This window comes from Oncorhynchus keta, chromosome 25, assembly GCF_023373465.1.
Source record: "Oncorhynchus keta strain PuntledgeMale-10-30-2019 chromosome 25, Oket_V2, whole genome shotgun sequence".
Classification (NCBI taxonomy): Eukaryota; Metazoa; Chordata; class Actinopteri; order Salmoniformes; family Salmonidae; genus Oncorhynchus; species Oncorhynchus keta.
Window position 1 is genome coordinate 2,531,321 of NC_068445.1, and position 21,860 is coordinate 2,553,180.

The window sequence follows — 21,860 nt, forward strand, 5'->3', positions numbered from 1 at the left end:
TCTCTCCAGAGATGATCGATCAAGGTTCAAGTCCGGGCTCTGGCTGGGCCAATCAAGGGCATTCAGAGACTTGTCCCCAAGCCAATCCTGCGTTGTCTTGGCTGTATGCTTAGGGTCGTTCTCCTTTTGGTACTTTGCATTGTTCATCTTTCCCTCGATCCTGACTAGTCTCCCAGTCCTTGCCGCTGAAAAACATCCTCACAGCATGATGTTGCCACCACCATGCTTCACCGTAGGTTTCCTCCAGACGTGACGCTTGGCATTCAGGCCAAAGAGTTCAATATTGGTTTCATCAGACCAGTTTCTGTCTGGCCACTACATAAAGGCCTGATTGGTGGAGTGCTGCAGAGATGGTTGTCCTCCTGGAAGGTTCTCCCATTTCCACAGAGGAACTCTAGAGCTCTGTCAGAGTGACCATTGGGTCTTGGTCACCTCCCTGACCAAGGCCCTTCTCCCCCAATTGTTTTTCCAGGCGGCCAGCTCTAGGAAGAGTCTTGAGGTTTCTTCCATTTAAGAATGATGGAGGCCACTGGTTTCCTGGGAACCTTCAATGCTGCAGAAACATTTTGATACCCTTCCCCAGATCTGTGCCTCGACACAATCCTGTCTCGGAGCTCAATGGACAATTCCTTCAACGTCATGCATACTCTGACATGCACTGTCAACTGTAGGATCTTATATAGACAGGCGTGTGCCTTTCCAAATCATGTCCAATCAATTGAATTTACCACAGGTGGACTCCAATCAAGTTGTAGAAACATCTCAAGGATGGTCAATGGAAACAGGATTCACCTGAGCTCAATGTCGAGACTCGTAGCAAAGGTTCTGAATACTTATGTAAAATGATTGTTTTTGTAAAAAATTCTAAAATCCTGTTTTCGCTTTGTCATTATGGTGTTTTGTGTGTAGATTGATGAGGATTTAAAAAATATACATATTTTAGAATAAGGCGGTAACGTAACAATATGTGGAAAAAGTCAAGAGGTCTGAATACAGTACTTTCTGAATGCACTGTATGTGTGGCCACACAAGAAAAATGTCACTGGCTTCGCTGAGGACGCCAAGTGTAGTCCCAAACGGAAAACTCATGTATTATAATACATGTACATAATACAGTATGCGGGGGAATTCAAAATATATTGACACATGTCAAGAATATATTTATGAGGCCTCCTGAGCGGTGTAGCGATCTAAGGCACTGCATCGCAGTGCTAGAAGCGTCACCACAGACCTGGGTTTGATCTCAGGCTGTGTTGCAGCCAGCCGTGACCGGGAGACCCATGAGGCGGCGCACAATTGGCCCAGCGTCGTCTGGGTTAGGGGAGGGTTTGGCCGGCCCGGGATGTCCTTGTCCCATCGCGCTCTAGCAACTCCTTGAGGCTGGCCGGGCACATGCACGCTGACTTCGGTCGCCAGCCGTACGGTGTTTCCTCTGACAAATTGGTGCGGCTGGCTTCAGGGTTAAGTGAGCAGTGTATCAATAAGCAGTGCGGCTTGGCGGGGTGGTGTTTTGGAGGACACGTGGCTCTCGACCTTCTCCTCTCCCGATTCCGTACGGAGGTTGCAGCGAGGGGACAAGAAGGGGTAAAATAATATATATTCATGAAATATATATAACTTGACCACATCATAGAATATGTATGTAAATATATGTTTAAATATCTGATATTTACATCTATTTTTGCACCACATGTATCATGCTGAATTGTAATGTTGAGTCTATTGACCTCTGATACAGGACGTTGGCGTTAGATTCACAAGGTGGGGTTTGCGTGCAAAATTTGAAAAAAAAAATGATGCAGCTATTGAGGCTACCCACCACTTATGAAACATAATAAGATTAGCTATGTTGATTTTGAAAAGAGACACATGAGCCTAGAACATATTTCTTCTGAACTGTCAATCACAATTGAAAATGTTTCCGAGCCAGGCCCCCAGCCCACTTCCAACGTACAGAGCAGACGGTGCAATTTTTTTTTTCTTCAGATGAAGGAGAAGAGCAGCAGAAGGTGGAAAACCACATTCTGATTGGCTGGGCCTGGCTCCCCAATTTTTAAAATACATGCAGTACCAGTCAAAAGTTTGGACACACCTACTCATTCAACCTACTCATTTAAACACTGCCTTGATGACAGCTTAGCAGACACTTGGCATTCTCTCAACCAGCTTCATGAGGTAGTCACCTGGAATACATTTCAATTAACAGGTGTGCCTAACCCTTTTCGGAATTTCTTTCCTTCTTAATGCGTTTAAGCCAATCAGTTGTGTTGTGACAAGATGGGGTGGTATACAGAAGATAGCCCTATTTGCTAAAAGGCCAAGTCCATATTATGGCAAGAACAGCTCAAATAATCAGAGCGAAACGACAGTCCATCATTACTTTAAGACATGAAGATCATTCAATGTGGAACATTTCAAGAACTTTGAACATTTTTTCAAGCGCAGTTGCAAAAACCATCAAGCACTAGGATGAAACTGGCTCTCATGAGGACCGCACAAGGAAAGGAAGTCCCAGAGTTACCTCTGCTGCAGAGGATAGAGTAGATTGCTGCCCAAATAAATGCTTCACAGAGTTCAATTAACAGTAACAATAACACATCTCAACATCAACTGTTCAGATGACACTGCGTGAATCAGGCCTTCAAGATCCAATTGCTGCAAAGAAATCACTACTAAAGGACACCAATAATAAGAAGAGACTTGCTTGGGCCAAGAAACACGAGCAATGGACATTAGACCGGTGGAAATCTGTCCTTTGGTCTGATGAGTCCAAATTTTATGACCTGGCCTCCACAATCACCCGACCACAACAGAATTGAGATTGTTTGGGATGAGTTGGACTGCAGAGTGAAGGAAAAGTTGCCAACAGTGCACAGCATATGTGGGAACTCCTTCAAGACTGTTGGAAAGAATCTCAAATCTCAAATATATTTAGATTTGTTTAACACTTGTTTAGTTACTACATAATGTGTTATTTCTTGGTTTCGATGTCTTCACTATTATTCCACAATGTAGAAAATACTAAAAATAAAGAAAAACCCTTGAATGAGTAGCTGTGTCCAAAATTTTGACTGGTACTGTATGTATTTGAAATATATGTCAATATATTAGGCTTCTGTATGGGTGTTTCTGGTTGATCACGTGAGCACGGAGCTGAGTGTAGCCAAATAATAGACATACTGTCTGATGCTGACTACTCCCTTCTAAAAAAAGACTCCTACAACAGAAACACACTTACACAGAGGACTCCGTCAATGTGCGCCAATCACTGGATCAGTGTGATTATAAATGCTAATAGTACCAATGAGAAATTAATTTTAACATACATACCGTGCTATCTTCTATCCAAGCTTTTTCAAATCGCATGCCAATGCAAATGCCAAGCCAATGTTTTAAAACCCAGTCTTGAGACTTCATAGTCTTTATGATGGGCTTTCCCAGCCCTTAGGTTTCCCTAGTTCTAAAAAGTCCTCCCACGTATGAGCCTGTGGTTGTGTCTAGAAGTTTATGTTCCCACAGATCCTCGGGATTTAAACATGGGGCGGCTGTGGGATTTCATTCATCATCAAGTTCTGTTTCCTGATCTGGAGTCAGCCGGGCCACATTGGAAGTGCCTGTCAGTAACTCTAGTAGACCACAGTTTCTGTGACAGGGGGGTGTCTTTCCATTGATCTGGGTGAGACAGGCCACACTGGGAGTGGTAGGCAGTACACTTCATACATCCCAAAGTGTCACTACAAACAGTGGTTTCAACATTCTGTTGTGTTACAGCATGAATTTAAAATGGTTACATTGAGATTTTGTGTCACTGGCCTACACACAATACCCCATAATGTCAAAGTGGAATTTAACGCTGAAATGTCTTGAGTCAACAAGTATTCAAACCCTTTGTTATGGCAAGTCTAAATAAGTTCAGGAGCAAAAATGTGCTTAACAAGTCACATAATAAGTTGCATGGACTCATAGTGTGTGCAATAATTGTGTTTAACATGATTTTTTAAATGACAATCTCATCTCTGTACCCCACATACACAATCATCAGTAAGGTCCCTCAGTCGAGCATTGAATTTCAAACTCAGGTTCAACAACAAAGACCAGGGAGGTTTTCCAATGCCTTGCAACGAAGAGCACATATTGGTAGATGGGTACAAATAAAAAAAGCAGACATTGAATATCCCTTTGAGCATGGTGAAGTTATCGATTACCCTTTGGATGGCGTACCAATACACCCAGTCACTATAAAGATACAGGCGTCCTTCACTAACTCAGTTGCAGGAGAGGAAGGAAACCGGTCAGGAATTTCACCAATGGTAACTTTAAAACAGTTACAGAGTTTAATGAGCTTCACGCTCAAGTTTTCACAACGGAAGACGGATCAACAACATTGTTGTTACTCCACAATACTAACCTAAATGACAGAGTGAAAAGAAGGAAGCCTGAACAGAATACAAATATTCCAAAACATGCATCCTGTTTGTAACAAGGCACAAAAGTAGTTCTGCAAAAAAAATGTGGCAACAGTATGGCAGGGCGGCAGGTAGCCTAGCAGTTAAGAGCGTTGGCCCAATAACCGAAAGGTTGCCAGTTCGAGACGGCAAGGAGGAAAGATCTGCCGTTCTCTCCTTGAGCAAGGGAGCTAACTGATGATGTCGATTAAGGCATCTCTCTGACTCAGAGGGGTTGAGTTAAATGCGGAAGAGACATTTCGGTTGAATACATTCAGTGGTGCAACTGATTAATTATTCCATTTCAAAGCAATTTTGTTGAGGCAAATCCAATACGCCACTCGCCATATTTTCAAGGATAGTGGTGGCTGCATCATCTTATGGGTGTGCTTGTCATCGTAAAGACTATAGAGTTTTTCCAGGATAAAAAATAAACAGAATGGAGCTAAGCACATGCAAAATCCTAGAGGAAAACCTGTTCCAGTCTGCTTTCCACCAGACACTGGGAGATTAATTCACCTTTCAGCAGGACAATAACCTTAAACACAAGGCCAAGTCTACACTGGAGTCGCTTACCAAGACGCCATTAAATGTTCTTGAGTGGCCTAGTTACAGTTTTGACTTAAAATCGACTTGAAAATCTATGGCAAGACTTGGAAATAGCTGTCTAACAATGATCAACGACCAACTTCACAGAGCTTGAAGAATTAATTTGAATGTGCAAATATTGTCCAATCCAGGTGTGCAAAGCTCTAAGAGAGACATACCCAGAAAGACACACAGCTGTAATCACTGCCAAAGGTGAGTCTAATATGTATTGACTCACCTTTGAGTCAACTTTGTGAATACGAGATATTTCTGTATTTCATTTTCAATAATGTTTCAAAAATGTCTAAAAACATGGACAAAGGCTGCGTGTTAGAACCAGCTATAAAAAAGGCTTGAGTCTCAACCAATCTAGCTTGGCCCTGGTAGGCCTTTACTACCAATTTTTTTTAAAGGCTGTCTTAATTTCTGTAACTTGGCGTCGTTGCCCAAACCAGAATGTATCCTCTGTGTTTGTTGGTAGTTTTCTATTTGAGAAAACCATACATGAATTATGCCACCCCCATGTGTTAGGCTACCTCAGAAACCACCCTCCATGCCATTCCTCATCTCTGGCCATGAAGAGCTGCCATATATGGTCAGCTCACAAAGCCATAATTGCAATTTCACATATAGTTTCTCCTTCAGTATTTTTAGATCAGTGAAAGTTCTCAACATCCAGAGTTTGGGAGAATTAAGAAATGTAATAAGTGACTTTGGCTAAAAGGTGCATCATTAAATCTGACGAAAATTCAGTAAACCACAGCGTATTGTTGGCTAGACACTAATTTAGAGAGCTATTCTGGAAATGCACTTCTATTTATTTTGGGGGGGGAAACACAGAGAACCTAGCATTAGCCCTACAAGCAGACAAAATAGTGTTTTGGAAATACGTTTTTGAGGGATGCAGAGAGGTATGAGTGGGAGAAAAAGGATATCATTCCATCTTAGGGAGCAGTCAAGTTGATTTGGATCCACATGCGTTTTTTGCAGAAGCAGCAGCTACTCTTCCTGGGGTCCGCAAAAAAACATAAAGCACGACAAGTAGCAAAACACTGATACACTGGTAGGCAAGGGAAGTAACAGAAATTAAAATGACAACGATATACAATGCAACTAAAAATATAATACAATTCCAGGTCATCAAGCACATTGACAGATACGTTTTTAAGAGCAAATTATTTTCCTCTTGTGGAGATGATGCCAATCACTGATGCATTCATACTGTGGACAGGAAAAAAATAGAACGTCTAACAGAGGTATTGTCCCGTCCCCACGGCTGCGGTTGGCTGCTCTCAAATTGCGCCAACTGCATCTCACATCCTCGCAAACCAAAAACACAAAGATTTTTTTTTTTTCTTTGAGAAAAGTGGGTAGAATCCCAGACAAAACAAGCGAGTTCCATTGAGTGCTCCGAGCGCCCTGGAGCTGGCTCTCTCTTCTGACTGATTAGCCTGTACAACACACACAATGATTGAGCTAGACAGAAATGCACTTTCAGGGGATTAAACAAGGACGAGCTCGCTACAGAACCGGGACCAAAAGGGCCAAATTAGACAGAGTATTACTTCATCGCATGTAACCAGTGAGGCCTGGATGAAATGCTAATTGCCTTTCATAGATGTCCACAACAGAGACGGGACCCAGAGGGGTGGCTGTTGTCAGGGCGGGAGCGGGACATCACAATTCACTGACCAACGCACAGTTCTTCAGCAGGCTTCTGTTGTGCCTGTTCTTTTCTTTTCTTTTTGCGTTGTTTTTTCCCCCCCCTCTCTTTTCTTTGTCTCTCTCCTTTTTTGCATGCAGGACACCCCCTCCCACCCAGCCGAGTACAAACCCCATTCAGACAGATAGTCCTCTTCTCTCTGTGTCTTTCTCTCTCTCTCCCTCTCTCTGCTCTCCCGCACCCCCTTCAGTATGGGCAATGTGGGAACCTCGTTCCTCTCCAAGCCTCTCCACTGGGCTGCTCTTGGCAGACTGGGGACAGATGGCAGAATTGTGGCTTCAGTAAATCCCTGATCAAGTGTGGCCGGTCCCGAGCAGCGGTACAGCCAATGCACAGCCTATATACCGCACTTCCACTAACAAGCTGGTCATTAAGTCTCAGTGATCCTTCCCTGGCACTTCACAGGCCACACAGGTTCTCTCTCTCTCCCTCTCTCTCCCCATCATGTGGTGAGTCACTACACAACCTGGGTTCTGTTTACTGCGAACACCTGCTCCGTGATTCGTATGGGGACTTTGCATGCTGATCAGATTATCATTGAAGACAGTAAGCATAAGCAAGCAAACCATTCAGGACCCCACTTTGATACGATCGTCAATTCATCGAATGGGAACTGTCTGTCTTCAAGCACCGTAGATACGGTGACACTTCCTAGTCCACAAACTGATAAAGGTTATCAATGACAGCATATCGTGTACTTATGTAGAGCGTTGGAATAGAGATCTGGTGTCGTTTGTCGTTTGAGAACATTTAGAGTGGGAGGTGTGTTGGTCTTTATTCTCAGTCCTTTACACATCTTAGTGGCTAAGGTGTATAAAGGCATAAATCCCAAATAATAACTTCTTATCCATTTTCTCAGCATTGCAACACATAGTAAGGAACACAAGCCCTGGTCAACAGTGCACTATATAAAGGAACAGGGAGCCCTTTAGGATGCACACATGAACTGATCATCTCCTGTCACAGCTCCTCTCTGGGGGCCACAACAACCAGTCAGTTTTCTCCTGTGGACCTCTAAAGAAAAGATGGAGATGAGATGGTGCTCTAGCCTAATCTCCAAATGAAATGACTGAGAATAAGGATCAACACACCTCCCACTCTAAATGGTCTCGAACAACAAACACACCAGATATCTATTCCAACGCTCTACTTAAGTCCTTCCTGCAGCATGGCAAAACCACAATGTGGAGGTGCCTGGTTGGTAGAAAGGAGCCAGAGACACTTAGTCAAGAGAAAGAACATGAAAGAGAAAGAGGGTGTTGCAAATTGGCCTGCTTCTTTTCTTGACTGGCAACAACATATGGAATGCTCCCGTTTATAAACCACACACACACACACACACACACACACACACACACACACACACACACAGAGAGATTAATTAGTTTAAAAAAAATATACAAAAATGGAATGCTCCTCTGTATAAGCCACACACAAACGTTGTCTTTTTAAAAACTTTTTTTAGTAGAAAAGCGTTCCCACAAATGAAAAAAAAAAAAGAGACGTTTCTCAATGTAATCAAGGCATGACATGATTGTTAAGGTCAATTACAATCTCGTTTTGGGCTTAACTGTGATCAATTTGCAGTGTATAAATTATTATCCTTAATGTTCCGGCGCCCCAACCATCCGCTCTGACAAAAATCGCCCCGTGGCTGAATCTAGTTGCCTAACCCTGATCTCGAGCAATTCAAAAGGCTGATTGAGGACCCTTTTCTTTTACTGAAGAATGTGTTTGTTTTCTATTATTATGTTTTGTGTATTGATGTGTATATTGATGTGTATAGTATATAATAATGTGTATTGATGTGTATATTGATGTGTATAGTATATAATAATGTGTATTGATGTTTATACAGGGCTCATCTGTAAAAGAGACCTTGGTCTCAGCATGAATCCCTGTCAAAATAAAGGTGAAATAAAAAGAGCACACACACACATGCATGCATACACAGGCTACATACTGCCAGCAGTGCTTTCATCCAGCCTGTCTATATCCCCTGACCAAGGCACTCATCGGGGTAACTAATGCAGGAGAATGGGGTGGGGTCTGGGGTGTAGAGAAGGGTTGGGGTGGGTCTAATGAGGGTGAGATCTGGGGAGCGTGATCTGTTTGTGACCTCCAATGGGAGTCTGTGTGTGACTCTCCAACCGACCCCTGTAAATTAGGAGAGGAAACGTGGCTCCCCCTCTAACAAGGGTAAGAGGTATGACCCGCGGGAGTGAGTAAATCCTACAGAACAGGAGCACTAAACAGCAGACAGAGAGCAATCAAATGAAGGCTTTTAATGGCTAGGGAATATCTAGCTGACAGAAGTGCTGCTTTGTATATCTTACGTTCAATGTTCATATTATAGAGATAGTGTAGCAACTGCAAAATGTTTTAAAATGATTTATAGGTTTGTGGCATAGTAAATTCAGTCATTATTGACAGTCCTTTGTTGAAGCTGAGGTAAATAGCAGCTATGGACCTCAGTGAGAGTGGACAAGTTGGTGATGCATCGCATGGCCCAGCAGGGTGCTAAGTCTCTGAGGCGGCTTTAAGAACATCAGAGAGGGTCGAAGTTCAAGTTCAATGCCCCAGGAAAATGGGATGCAAGACAACTGTAGGGGGGCTCTTCTTTGGCCCTACAGAGTACAATACAGAACAATGTGTGTGTGTGTGTGTGTGTGTGTGTGTGTGTGTGTAGGGAATGATTTGAGTTTAGAGGAAGGTCTGGGCCAAGAGTTGGCTGTAGTGAACGAAACGATTCTCACATCAGAAACCATTGCATAACAATTGCGGTCCGTCAGGTAAAATAATAAAGAGACCTCAGGATTGTTGGACCTCTCCAAGGGCTCACGATGTGTCCCGCCACTTTCCTGTCCCTCTGCTCCAGAGTAAACTGCTACTAAAACATGACACTGTCTTACTGGTTAGCTTGATCTGACAAAAGTACTCCGAACACAGTCTATAAGCACTTCAACAGTGGATAAATTAGAATCCGTCACTTATCTGACAAAGTCGAGGAGAAGCGACTCACTGTTATTCCATCAACATGATGGCAATAGCTTTAGACTTTTACTGCAACTTAAAACATGTGGTGATGACATCACCTAACACAGGTTTCTTCTCTCGTCATCTCTCTTACGTTTGAGCATAAGGACACTCAATTACCCGCCTATTAACTGACCACAGCAGCGCTAAAAACCAAGATAGCTTCAATTTCTTTTCGCAAGGTAGTGATCCTTTTCTTCTGTCCCTCCTTAGCTACCGCCATTTATTCAAATATTCCACTCCGTTTAAGAAGTTAACAAACGAAACAAGGGAAAAAGTGTGCGTTTTGTGTCTGTGTGTGGTGTCTTTGTCTGTCTGTGTGTGTATGCGCGTGCTTCACCCCACGACACATTCAAAGTCTCTTCATGTCTCCTTTTTGGAATCAGAGCCCTAATTATGCTGCCTTTCCACAGCTGTGCTTTTCAACATTGACCAAAAATCACGGAATCAAGGAGCATCCCGCCACCAACCAGCACAGACACAGTACAACCTGCAACATTCCATCACCATTAGCTTATTAGCCTGAGAGTTGATTGTCATGTTATAAGAGTAGAACTTATCTCTAATGATCTAAACTGCCCATTATATGCTCAAAACCAGGAGGGAATTAATGCCATTTATGTATTCTCTCTGAGCATGTTCTTGGCCTCCCAGCCTCTCTCCCATAGCAGCACCCAGCTGAACTGCGTAACCCCAGTCATATCCCCACTGCGCTGCTACTGTGCTGTGGCTCCTGTGTCTTTGTGAACTGGGCTGGGCTGAGCTGGCTGAATTGAGTGACTGTGTGCAGCCCAATGGCATGCGTGGGTGCTTTGTTTTAGCCGAGGCCCCAAAGTGGTGGGAAAGAGCTCTGAGGTTGGAACCCCACTATTTACACTCTCAAGGTGTGGAAAACAAAACCAGACTGGAACTAATCTCTATCCCATTTTCCCACACACTTAGCATAAGTCAGAGCCGTGCCTTGCTCTGTGGCACTGAGCTATCTACATAGTATTGTTACAATAAGAAATGAGCACAATGAATAAGCAGAGAACACTGTATTATAACCCAAGAGGGGTGTGAAGACTTCCAAATGTTTAAAGGAGGGATACGTGGAGAGATCCACAACACTGACCTACCTTATCCCCTGTAAAGAAGCCCACAGAGAGAGCCCCATCTGGGTGTGGGAGTCTGGGAGTCACCCTGACCCAGGCAGGGCCCACAGGATGAGGCACTTTCCCCTCCCCTCTATGCTCCATCAGAAGGCTGGAGGAGTGCAGAGATCCACTTCGAACGATTTGTTTTCAAACATAATGAAATCGATGCTCTTGACATATGGGTGAGGCAGCTGCCCCTGCTTTGGTTCCTAGCTACATGCAGACACTTTACCCACGCTGCTTGGTGAAGCAGGAGGAGGGGGCAGCATGCTAGGGGTGAGGAGGGATTGAGGGAAAGCGGGAGGGAGGTAGTAACTGCTGCTGGGTATCAAAGGACACCCACTCCCACCACTGCCATTCCCACCACAAGAACAGCCATGTCTATGATCAATCTAGACTGCGCCCAGAAGAGGATAGTTCCTAACATTGACCGCCTCTTATTGGGGGTGCTCTGTTGGGTTGAGGACATCACCCTTGGCCCCCTGTGATCCTGCTGATTGGGAGGCTGTCTCTTTGTCTCGTGCTCCATCACGCCTTGCCCTGTGAGGCATCTCTCCAGCAGACATCCATCTCAGTCTGGCCATGAGGCACTCTAGCACCTTATCAATTAGCACGGCCTGTTTATGGCACAGTCCCCTTTGTGTGCGGCTGCAGTAAGGGGAAGCCACGGAGGCTGAGCAGGGCAGGCAGTAAAACAGCTTCCGCCCAGTGAATCACATTCACACTCACACACAGGCGACTGCGCCGTAAGTCGTGCCAAGCAATGACATAAAAGCAAACAAACAAAAGAAAGAAACAAACAAAAGACACTCAGTGCAACAACGGGCAAGTAATAAGACCCAAGTCTGCCCAAAACACGGTGGAAAGTGGCTACTGTAGCATACTGGGATTTGCCACTCTTAAATACCAAATACAGACATTTTTATACCAATATCAAATCATTTCTGGGTAACAATTAAGTACCTTACTAGCTAGATTTCCATCGAATTTACGACAGAATTTGATGCGAATATTCTAAAATCTGCGCATTTTCCCACCAGATATCTCCGTCAAAACGGACTTTTTGCTGATAAAAGGCCATGCGTGATGACGTAGTGCACATAAAAACGACTTTTACCTCTAAATTACCATGTACCGAATGAAAAATACAAGTGAAATAAATGAGTTTCCATTGCATTTTCAACTCTACTGATGGTTTGGTCACACTCCGGTCTTGGCACATGTACTCCAGCCAATAGCTAGCAGATACAGTGCTACCTACATTATAGCTAGCAGATACAGTGCTACCTACATTATAGCTAGCAGATACAGTGCTACCTACATTATAGCTAGCAGATACAGTGCTACCTACATTATAGCTAGCAGATACAGTGCTACCTACATTATAGCTAGCAGATACAGTGCTACCTACATTATAGCTAGCAGATACAGTGCTACCTACATTACAGCTAGCAGATACAGTGCTACCTACATTATAGCTAGCAGATACAGTGCTACCTACATTATAGCTAGCAGATACAGTGCTACCTACATTATATACAGTGCTACCTACATTATAGCTAGCAGATACAGTGCTACCTACATTACAGCTAGCAGATACAGTGCTACCTACATTATAGCTAGCAGATACAGTGCTACCTACATTATAGCTAGCAGATACAGTGCTACCTACATTATAGCTAGCAGATACAGTGCTACCTACATTATAGCTAGCAGATACAGTGCTACCTACATAGGCTACCTACATTATGAGATTATTATGGACAAGAGCAATATTATTTGTATTTGTCCAATGGCAGCCAAGCATCGATCATAATGTCACCGGAATAAGACCCTCAATATTTTTGGAAGGAGCATCAAACTCAACACCTTGCACATTTACCACCCTGAAGTTCATCATACCTTATTTAATCTGTAAACTAATAAACTGCATGCTTTCCCGAGTCATCGTGGGAGATCCCACTCGAACGAACAAATTGTCTGTCGCCATTTATAAAATTGTTTCTGCATTTCATGTTTCCATCAGCCCAGACTTTTTATCATGCGCCAGGTAATTAATCAGTATGAAATCGTTGGAAGGAAATGTGGTTAATGTATTAGATTTCCATTAAAATGGCCAAAAACTGCCTTTTCGCAACAACAAAAAATTCTCAAACAAGAAATTTGCTAGGACTGTCTGGGAGTTGTCTGAGTGGGAAGGGGAAAGCTGAAAACGAGCTATTATTGGCAGAGAGGTTTGGAACTGTCTTTGTTATTGGTCTATTAATCAATTTACCACATGGTGATGTCACCATGGAAAGCCGAAACCCCCACCCATGCTAACCTGCTGATTAGAAGTTGCTTTGCCGATTGTATTTTCAACTATCATTAAATAACACTTTTTTTCTCTCACTTTTACAGTGTTAGTTTCATCAGCTGTTTTACAATATGATATAAAACAGGATTTTGACTGCACTGGGCCCTTAATACAAATGCTGTAAATTAATGAGTTGAGAAAACACCATTCTAGGTTTGCTGCAAGTGCAAATCAGTCTGATTCGACACTTAAACCTCCAAATGTCTGCTTAACTATGGAAAGAAGCATTACTGTTCAAAGACTGACAGACGGGGCTTAATAGAGAAGCAGCATTATTATCCCAAAAAGAAGGAGCAGGTGTATGCTGAATGGATATAGAAGTAGTTCACTGCCCACTGACAAAATGAATTTAACTCAGCTGTGGCACCATAGAGGAAGCAACAAAGGAGACTTAAACGCACCAATATGACATCACGTCAAATCAATTAAAGATGGTGTGGATATGTTTAAATATATAGAAAACCGGACAGGCACTTCTAAATGTTAAAACATAGTGTAAAAAATGTACATGCCCTGCAAAAGTGGCGCAAAGCAGTTATTTTACTGATGGCCACACTTGCACAATGCGAGCTTCTACAGTAGCATATGCGTAACTCAATGTGAGCCAAGATTACTAATGACCCCAGTGTAAGATTAGTCAACAGGGCCTTTATGAGCGGGTCCTAGCTCATGCGCACCATGTGTGGCGGATCCCCGCGGATTGTTGTTTTATTTCAATGGAAGAGAGAGGAAACACACAAAGCACAGTGTCCACACTGAAGATCCAGAGAGTAACCATGGAACCGTTTGTCTCACTCTTCAATGGGTTACCCGGCCATTCATTTAGTAATTTTACTGTATCGATATTTAGGCTTTTCAAATATATTAGCCACTCCGAGGGGATTTTGGCACTGTTAAACATTAAATTAGTAGTGGCTCAATACTTTAATTGTTTTCTTACAGTGTTAGACAATCCCTCTGCATGAGCTGTCAGGTGATGACAGTAAGGGGCACAAATTCATATAGGACTATCTCTGACATAGGGTACTTCTGATTACTATAGAGTACTAACATAACGTAGCACGAAGAAAAACAAATACAATCTTATGTGACAAATTGAGAAATTCGAGCCATTACAAGATTCTATAAAATTGCCCCAATGAAAGGTGCGCGTATAAGGCCAAGAATCCTGCAGGAAAAAGGTTTTTATTAGTCAACTTGCTGTATAGTTAATTCAAACACCTGTTCACAAAATTTTGAAATGTATCCAGACTTACCTGACACCTTGCTGGCTATCAGTCCAAGATAAATTATAGAAATACCACTACTGTTGATGATAGCATCGATAACGCCTATCAATAATCTCCCAAAGTTTCTGTCAGATGACGTTATTGGTCAATGAATGCATCTTGATACTCGTAGCCTACTCCAATTCTTGGGGTGCTCTTGACAGCTCTCGGTACCCCCAGCGAACAACCACACATAAAGCGTCACACTCGTGACGGAATATGGCAAATAACTAACGGTATTTCCTCTGTGTACAAAACGGTGTAGTGCAATCGTTTTTTGTTCAATCCATCTGACTGCTTAAGGGTTCGCTGAGAGAAAGAACATACGCAGCCATGTCGATCAGCCTCACTACTGTCTAAACAAAACTACTATGCGGACTCCCCGCATGTCGAGGGAAGGCGAAATGTGCTAATCTTAATCGCATTTGCCTCGGGGAGCTCGACAGGAGTAGCGGACAGCTCCACCCAGCGAACCGTAGTCCTTACACCCAGCGAACCGTAGTCCTTACACCCAGCTATTTCGATATGCCTAGAAGTGCATGCTCAAAATGACCCGAGGTTCACCATAAAGAAAAGTGACAATTACGTTTGGGATTCAAGTTTATTGTTAGAACGATGTGTAGATTGAGATGTACCGTAATTTGTCTCTTCCTATTAATTTAATTCTGAAATGTTCACTAAGAAACTTCTCAAATGTGATTGCTGCAGACCACGTTCATTAGCCTTACCTCAAAATGATCAAATTTCTCCAATTGTGGACACTTGCACTTGTTCATTTTCAGAAGAAAAATAGTTAAGTATAATTTGTAGGTGCCTAGGCCTAACACTTTAAATCCCATAGATAGGAATAACTATAACAAAAATAATAGCCCTATCAATTGTTTTCAATTACGCTCAATAGGTTCTACTATGATAGAGGCCAAACTAATTGGCCTCCAATCATAGGGCCTAGCCCGTGGCATCTGATAAGGAACCGCACTTGCGCCATCTAGTGGTTTTAACTAGTTACCACAGCCACAAATTCAAAATGGGATATATCGTAAAAATGTATGAAAACAAAAATGTGCTTTTTAATTTGAGGTTTGGGTTAGGCATAAGGTTATCAGTGTGGTTTAGGTTACAGTTAAGGTTAGGGTTAGGTTTAAAATAACTTTTTAAGAAGACAGATGCACAATCGAGAGCATCCTCGAGCATATAGCGAGAATCTGTCTCCTCACCACGCGCTCTCACCACTGGTGTCCCCCAGGGCTCTGTTCTAGGCCCTCTCCTATTCTCGCTATACACCAAGTCACTTGGCTCTGTCATAACCTCACATGGTCTCTCCTATCATTGCTATGCAGACGACACACAATTAATCTTCTCCTTTCCCCCTTCTGATGACCAGGTGGCAAATCACATCTCTGCATGTCTGGCAGACATATCAGTGTGGATGACGGATCACCACCTCAAGCTGAACCTCGGCAAGACGGAGCTGCTCTTCCTCCCGGGAAGGACTGCCCGTTCCATGATCTCGCCATCACGGTTGACAACTCCATTGTGTCCTCCTCCCAGAGCGCTAAGAACCTTGGCGTGATCCTGGACAACACCCTGTCGTTCTCAACTAACATCAAGGCGGTGGCCCGTTCCTGTAGGTTCATGCTCTACAACATCCGCAGAGTACGACCCTGCCTCACACAGGAAGCGGCGCAGGTCCTAATCCAGGCACTTGTCATCTCCCGTCTGGATTACTGCAACTCGCTGTTGGCTGGGCTCCCTGCCTGTGCCATTAAACCCTACAACTCATCCAGAACGCCGCAGCCCGTCTGGTGTTCAACCTTCCCAAGTTCTCTCACGTCACCCCGCTCCTCCGCTCTCTCCACTGGCTTCCAGTTGAAGCTCGCATCCGCTACAAGACCATGGTGCTTGCCTACGGAGCTGTGAGGGGAACGGCACCTCAGTACCTCCAGGCTCTGATCAGGCCCTACACCCAAACAAGGGCACTGCGTTCATCCACCTCTGGCCTGCTCGCCTCCCTACCACTGAGGAAGTACAGTTCCCGCTCAGCCCAGTCAAAACTGTTCGCTGCTCTGGCCCCCCAATGGTGGAACAAACTCCCTCACGACGCCAGGACAGCGGAGTCAATCACCACCTTCCGGAGACACCTGAAACCCCACCTCTTTAAGGAATACCTAGGATAGGATAAAGTAATCCTTCTCACCCCCCCCCTCCCCTTAAAAGATTTAGATGCACTATTGTAAAGTGGCTGTTCCACTGGATGTCATAAGGTGAATGCACCAATTTGTAAGTCGCTCTGGATAAGAGCGTCTGCTAAATGACTTAAATGTAATGTAAATCCTGTCAGGCTGTATCACCGCCTGGTACGGCAACTGCTCCGCCCACAACCGTAAGGCTCTCCAGAGGGTAGTGAGGTCTGCACAACGCATCACCGGGGGCAAACTACCTGCCCTCCAGGATACCTACACCACCCGATGTCACAGGAAGGCCATACAGATCATCAAGGACAACAACCACCCGAGCCACTGCCTGTTCACCCCGCTATCATCCAGAAGGCGAGGTCAGTACAGGTGCATCAAAGCTGGGACCGAGAGACTGAAAAACAGCTCCTATCTCAAGGCCATCAGACTGTTAAACAGCCACCACTAACATTGAGTGGCTGCTGCCAACACACTGACTCAACTCCAGCCACTTTAATAATGGGAATAGATGGGAATTGATGTAAAATATATCACTAGCCACTTTAAACAATGCTACTTAATATAATGTTTACATACCCTACATTATTTATCTCATCTCATATGTATATACTGTACTCGATACCATCTACTGCATCTTGGCTATGCCGCTCTGTACCATCACTCAATTCATATATCTTTATGTACATATTCTTTATCCCTTTACACTTATGTGTATAAGGTAGTAGTTTTGGAATTGTTAGCTAGATTACTTGTTGGTTATTACTGCATTGTCGGAACTAGAAGCACAAGCATTTCGCTACTTCCGCATTAACATCTGCTAAACATGTGTATGTGACAAATAAAATTTGATTGGATGACTTTGTGGATTTGGTAACTAGGGACAACATCGAATGGTCAATGCAAGAATTGGAGTTCCTATCCACGGACGTCATCACGTTAGTATTCTGTTGACGTGGCGTAGCTAAACAAACGAACGCCAGTAAACCGGGGGAAGAATGGATGTGGCTTAGGTCGTCGACGGAAAAGTGCTCATGTTTTCAGGTAAAGTCTGGGTGTTTCTTCGCTTATAATTTGCAAAAAATGAACACGGACTTGTTCCAGCAACAATAATCGCGAATGCACTATAGATAGCTAAGACACTTAGGGTACAGATGTTAGGTAAGCTAGCTCTACGTTAGCTTGACAGGAAAGCTAGCAAACTAGAAACCTACCTAACGTAGCTATATGGCAGCTGCTTCAGTCAGTTGGGACAACAAAGTGTTTGATTGCGTTTTACTAATGTAGTTAACTGGTGTGGTGAGCACAATGTACGTAACTAGCTAGCAAGTTGTTTTCCCGCAGATAGCTAACGTGTTAGCTTACATATGGATGGGATAGCCCATTCAAATAGACGGTAAACTTTATTAGACATTAGGGAGGACTGCTGTAAACTGGGTATACCCCACTTGGGTTCTCAGAGAGCTAGTTTAAGGTTAGCCAGAGAGCTAGCTAGCGTTTACCTCCATGTTCCGTAACGTTATGCATACGTACGTTAAATGTTAAATGTTATGCATTTGCATTATAATACTGAATAAAAACGCAACATGTAACTTAAAGTGCTGGTCCCATGTTTCATGAGCTGAAATAAAATATCACAGAAATGTTCCATACGGACAAAAAGTTTATCTCAAACTTTGTTTACGTCCCTGTTAGTGCCAAGATAATCTATCCACCTGATATCAAGAAGCTGATGAAACAGCATGATCATTACACAGGTGTACCTTGTGCTGGGGACAAAAGGCCACTCTAAAATGTGCAGTTTTGTCACACAACACCACAGATATCTCAAGTAGAGGGAGCGTGCAATTGTCATGCTGACTGCAGGAATGTCCACCAGAGTTGTTGCCAGAAAATGTAATGTTAATTTCTCTACCATAACCTGCCTCAATGTAGTTTGAGAATTTGGCAGTACGTCCAACCAGCCTCACAACCACCAGCCCAGGCCCTCCACAATCCGGCTTCTTCACCTGCGGGATCAGGCTCAGGAGTATTTCTTTCTTTAATAGAGCTCTTTTGTAGGGAAGAACAAATTCTAATTGACTGGGCCTGGCTCTCTAGTGGGTGGGCCTATGCCCACCCATGGCTGCACCTGTGCCGTCATGTGAAATCCAAATGAGCAAAGTCTCTGACATGGTTGCGTTTATCTTTGGTCAGTATATGAGTGGTAGTGAATTTACTTTAGTATTGTTATTTTGTAGTGACGGTTATTAACTTAGCTAGTTAGCTAACTTCTGCTTAAACTTTAGCCAAAGATTTTTTATAACTAAATTAGACCACAGCCTGTCGTTTCCAATGGGAACAAATTAGTCATAGTGGGCAGAACCAAGCACAAGCTAGCGTGATCCTATTGGCTCGTTCTTTTAAACATTTGCATATTTCCGTTAGGGAACTCCTACTTTGAAGTGGCAATAACTCAAATTGCCTTTGCACTCCTAAACAACGCAATTTAAAAAATAAAAAAAACTTTGGCAAAGGGTACAGTCTACAAAACTTTGTCCACTCTGTTCAGCACATATTTTAGTTTTGGGAACAGAAAACTATTGAGATTAAATGTTTCACTGAGAATTTGTTCCATTTTCTCCCACTGCCGGCCAATGGGCTTCCTCTCACTGCCATATTTGGTAGTGAGTGGAAAGGCAGAATGGATGCTTCACATTTATACGTCCTGTGAAATGTCTCATTGTTCTGTGCTTTAGCCCTCTGAACATTAGCCAAAGTTTATCTAGATGTTATCTGACAAAAAGCTGTCACATCAGCAGCTTATGTTCCTCTCTGATTGTCAAATGGAAACAAATGCCAACGTTATATAAACAAGGAGCTTCAGTACACTGCAGTCTCCCAGGCATCAATCTTATCAGTCAGTACCACTGACTAAACCTACAAGACTGATGGACTTTAATCACCCCTATGGGGATTATTCAACTGGAAGAGTTGGACTGAATGCTCTGTGCTTCACATGCACGATACATTTACTATTGCACGTTTTGAAGTATGTAAGCTCTTGTCTATATTGAATGTAAATTAATGTAGGCTAACTAGCTAGGTGTACCTTACAAAATCAAGCTGATATAATATACTTTGGTAATGCATCTGAAACTTGTAACTGAAGCTGTTGTATAGCTTTCAATAATAATGTCTCGCTCCTCTCTTTGAAGTGAAAAATGACTGGGAGAAGCCAGCACTATGGTTTCCAGTCAGCCACGACAATGCAGCCTGCCAATGGAGGACATGCCTACCTATTTGGGAACAGCGCTGAGAACGATCTTGCTGAGGAGGATGGAGAGAGCTACGAGCTGCGCACCCGAGGCCGGGACCGGAGGAGCACCTCCAGGGAGAAGTCAGACGACATTGTCCACCTGGTCCGAGACATTAAAGAAGGGGACACTCTGAATAGCTTCTCCCTGCAGTACCACTGCTCAGTAAGTCAACCTTAATCCCGGTCTTACTCTCTAATGACAAGCCCTTTCAGACAGACCAGGCATGTAGCTTTGACTTCTCACTACTTTTTTGCAACACGTAAGTAAAGTCAACTCCTTTGTTATGTATCTGTCTATCATAGGTAGCAGACATCAAGAGGGCCAACAACCTGTTGACAGAGCAGGACTTCTTTGCGCTGAGATCCATCAAGATCCCTGTGAAACGTTTCAGCATGCTGACAGAGACCCACAACACTGCTCCTCTCAAATCTGCTTCCCACACAGGCCACCGACGCATCCACCAGCCCCCCATCTCCACAGAGACTTGCACAGACTCCTCCTCCTCGTCCACAGACAGTGTGGGCAGCTTCCTGCAGGAGAAGGACAAGGACATTGAGCTGCTGGTCAAGTCCACTGGCACCTCCAGAAGCAGCCTGAACGAGGTGGTCTCTTCCCTGACCCTCCAGCAGCCCTTATTACTGGGGGAGCCTGACTTCAAGCCTATCCTCAGGAAGGACCCCTACCATGGGGCAGACTGGGGCATGAGGTGGTGGATGGCGGTGGCCATCATGGTGGTGGTTGGCATCGTCACACCAGTGTTCTACCTGCTGTATTACGAGGTGCTGATGAAGGTGGACGTGAGCCATCACACCACCACGCCATTGGCCAATCCGAATGGCATGCAGAATGCCCAGATGCCTGAGCCTGTGGCAATCAATGGAGGGCCCAACTCAAGACCTCACGCTGGAAACGTACCTAAACCAGACTCACATGGACACAATGATGTGGATGACCACCTTGGCCCCAAGAAAGAGAAAACGTAGTGAGGGTGAGTCACACTTAAGGAGTGGGAGATATTTGAGCAGTTCTACATGGTACAATTTCTCTGAGAGTAACTTTATGGGGAACAGAATCCATTGGAAAATTATGGAGGGGAATCATTTTCTGTGGACATACAGTATGTATGTTTTTTTAAAAGTTTTTAAAGCACTTTTTCTGTTTGTTATTGTCCCCTTTGTCAGCTGTTGGAACTGTTTCTGTAGCTGTCTAAAGGGTTTGTGCTATCTGGGATCCTTGGGATGTCCCTACCCCTTAACCCCTGTGTTACCATATGAGGTTTCAACTTAAATGGGTTGATGTCAGTTGGACATCCCAATGACCCGGTCTAAAGTGAGGGTTATTTTCCTGGTCAGAAAAGTTTGCTGCCACTTATCAATGACAGTAATTTGAGGAATATTGGTCTTATACTTTCAGTATTGTCTAAAATGTGTTACAAATCTTGAACATTGCTTGTATATTTTTTTTGCCTGTCTAGGGAGAACTGCATTTTGACTCACAAAAACTATATTTCTATTTAGGGCATGGTGACAAAACAGGAAATGCACAATATTCCCAAACACTAGCTAGCTATATTCTAGTGAAATGTTATTTTAGTTCCTTTTCCTCATGTCCATTTCATAAAATCATGTAACAAACAGTATGTGCCTTCAACTTGTGGGACACTACAAAAAACTGAAATTAGTATATTTTGAATAAATTATTGATGCTCAGACTTTGCATGTTTGTTTAATTTGTTTATACACTTATTTACAAAAGAGCCACTTACAGTATTTAAACTCAAACTCACTTCAAATCACATAAGCACATATTGATGATTC

General features: G+C 43.5%; 2 protein-coding genes across 4 annotated transcripts in view; one reads left to right on the forward strand and one right to left on the reverse strand.

The window, feature by feature from the left end:
- Positions 1-15,049, reverse strand: part of adgrv1 (adhesion G protein-coupled receptor V1) — a 189,801-nt gene extending 174,752 nt beyond the window's left edge. For 2 of the 3 annotated variants that reach the window (XM_052478489.1, XM_052478488.1), the window contains exon 1: positions 14,541-15,046. The gene's annotated coding sequence lies outside the window, so the exon portion shown is untranslated. Of the gene's footprint in view, positions 1-14,540 lie in introns of all 3 variants that reach the window. The other variant, XM_052478490.1, reaches the window with a different exon arrangement.
- Positions 15,050-17,629: 2,580 nt separating this feature from the next.
- On the forward strand, positions 17,630-21,754 carry LOC118358010 (lysM and putative peptidoglycan-binding domain-containing protein 3-like). Its single transcript, XM_035735356.2, has 3 exons — positions 17,630-17,788; positions 19,942-20,205; positions 20,346-21,754. Exons 2-3 carry the CDS (start codon positions 19,948-19,950, stop codon positions 21,024-21,026), a joined length of 939 nt encoding a protein of 312 aa, XP_035591249.1. The 5' UTR covers positions 17,630-17,788; positions 19,942-19,947; the 3' UTR covers positions 21,027-21,754.
- The last annotated feature ends 106 nt before the right edge of the window (positions 21,755-21,860 follow it).